This window comes from Orycteropus afer, unplaced genomic scaffold (assembly GCF_000298275.1).
Source record: "Orycteropus afer afer isolate SDZICR_OR568_19922 unplaced genomic scaffold, OryAfe1.0 scaffold00558, whole genome shotgun sequence".
NCBI lineage: Eukaryota > Metazoa > Chordata > Mammalia > Tubulidentata > Orycteropodidae > Orycteropus > Orycteropus afer.
In genome coordinates this window covers 1344642-1346663 of record NW_006922145.1, presented here as the reverse complement: position 1 = coordinate 1346663, position 2022 = coordinate 1344642, and the positions used below count along the sequence as shown (strand labels likewise).

General features: G+C 52.1%; 1 protein-coding gene across 1 annotated transcript in view; it reads left to right on the top strand.

Moving 5' to 3' along the window:
- The first annotated feature begins 405 nt into the window (after nucleotides 1-405).
- The window catches only part of FRY (FRY microtubule binding protein), a 571437-nt gene continuing 569820 nt past the window's right edge, over nucleotides 406-2022 (top strand). Inside the window, exon 1 of the mRNA XM_042782984.1 lies at nucleotides 406-636. Coding sequence (XP_042638918.1) covers nucleotides 406-636 — 231 coding nt within the window. The remainder of the gene's footprint in view (nucleotides 637-2022) is intronic.

Sequence of the window (2022 nt, the reverse complement as noted above, 5' to 3'; positions counted from 1 at the left end):
CATTCAGAGGAAAAATTAGACTTGGAATTTGTATAGGCATTCATCCTTAAATAGCCAGTTGTGTTTGCTTCATGATGGCACGAGTGGACCAGGAATTCATGTAACAGCCCTGACCCCACTTTTACTGCTGTCTGCGCAAGGCCACGGGCCACCCGTGTTCCAACACCTGGTGTTCTGAGCCTAATGATTTTTGGGGCTCTCTTTCCCTCTGCTATTAACTGTGGGAGGGCGGGGCTAGTCAGTAATCCTACACCTGTTCAGGATCACGCCTACCAACTTGCTAAACGTCCCAAACAAGTGCTGAGTGAAGCCTGAGAAAGTCCCAGCGTGGGGCGGTGGTGGCGGTGGCGGTGGGATCGGCCGAGTTGCTCTCTTGCGTTGAGAGCCTCAGATGTGTGTCCTGCCATGGCAGTTGATGACAGCACTTTGTATTCCAGAACGAAGAACAAACTCAGCGCGTCGCAAAATGATTCTAAGTCATCACGACGCAGCAGTCTGCCCCCTGAACTACTCATAGGAAATGACACTCGAGGACGACTTCAAAGAAACATTAAGAACTTGGAGCCGGTTCACCTGAGGCGTCCGAAAAAGAGGCCATCCATATTTCCAGGTAGGAGAACTTTTGACTTCATGACTGCAAGTTAGAAAACAAACGCAAAACGAGCATGATACTCAGTTTGTTGTCATCAGATATGTCCCACTGAATACGAACTTGGGCTGTGTTTGAGAGCCTCTGGCTGCTAGACAGATGCGTTTGACTGTAGCAGTGGAAGATCTCTGCCGTTTGAGAGCATCCTGTCCTCCTTTCGTTCCCTCTGTTGGCACATCTTGAAGACTGTATAAATGGCTGTTTTCTTGACGAAAAGCGTCAGCAGGAGGGTGGGCCTGCTCTGCTCACAGCCCCCCAGAATCCCACGTTGCATGTCTTTCTGGGCTTAGTTTCTTTTTTTCTGATGATTGCATCTGTTAAGTGAAGCTGCTGGTAGCATGCACCAGAAATTAGCACCATGAAATACTCGAACGCATGCTTCAAATTCCTGCCTTGCATCAGAGCCTAAAACCATTGGTAGGAAAGGCAGCAGTTCAGCAGTGTGGACGGTGACATGTGTCCCAGCCCAGCAGGATTTCAGTCTCGGTCAGGGGACTTTGGGGTCTGCCTTTGATGTTCGTGGGTGGCTCTTACCGCCGTGTGCATCATGCGTCATGACCGTGACCCCGACCTGAGGACTGCTGATTGTGGGAGAGTGTGAATTACTTGGTCAGCTTGCTTTAGATACTAGTTGCATTGGAATTTCCAGGAAAAACTGGAAATGACCTTCTGTGTTGTGATGGCTTGATCTTTGGGGTGGGTAGATTAGACTCAGTTTGTGAGTGTTAAGTCTGGGAGGATGTAGGAGGGAAAAATCATTCGGTCAGGGTTCACGTTGGAAAAATTATATTGGCGGCTGTGACAGTTGACCATTTCTACTGCTTTATGAGCCCCTGAGTGGCACAGGGAGTTAAGTGCTCAGTGACGAGCCCAAAGATTGGAGGTTTGAACCCACCTGGAGGTGCGTCAGAAGGCAGGCGTGACAGTCAGCTTTACGAAGATCACAGCCTTGAAAACCCTATGGGGCTGTTCCACTCCGCCACACGGGGGTGCTACAGGGCCGTTCCACTCTGCCACACGGGGGTGCTCCAGGGCTGTTCCACTCCGCCACACGGGGGTGCTACGGGGCTGTTCCACTCTGCCACACGGGGGTGCTGCAGGGCTGTTGCACTCCTCCACACGGGGCCGCTACGGGGCCGTTCCACTCTGCCACACGGGGGCGCTCCAGGGCTGTTCTTCTCTTTCCCATGGGGGCACTGTGACTCGGCAACATCCAACACCAGCAACACCCTTGAGCATGGACTGTGTTTGGGAGACCGTGCTAAGTATTTCACATTTTCTCTCACTGAGCGGTTGAGGGAACATACGCACACCTGTTCCCGTCGGGTGGACCCTGACTTGTGGCGACCCCGTGTGCGTCAGGGGGTAGAACT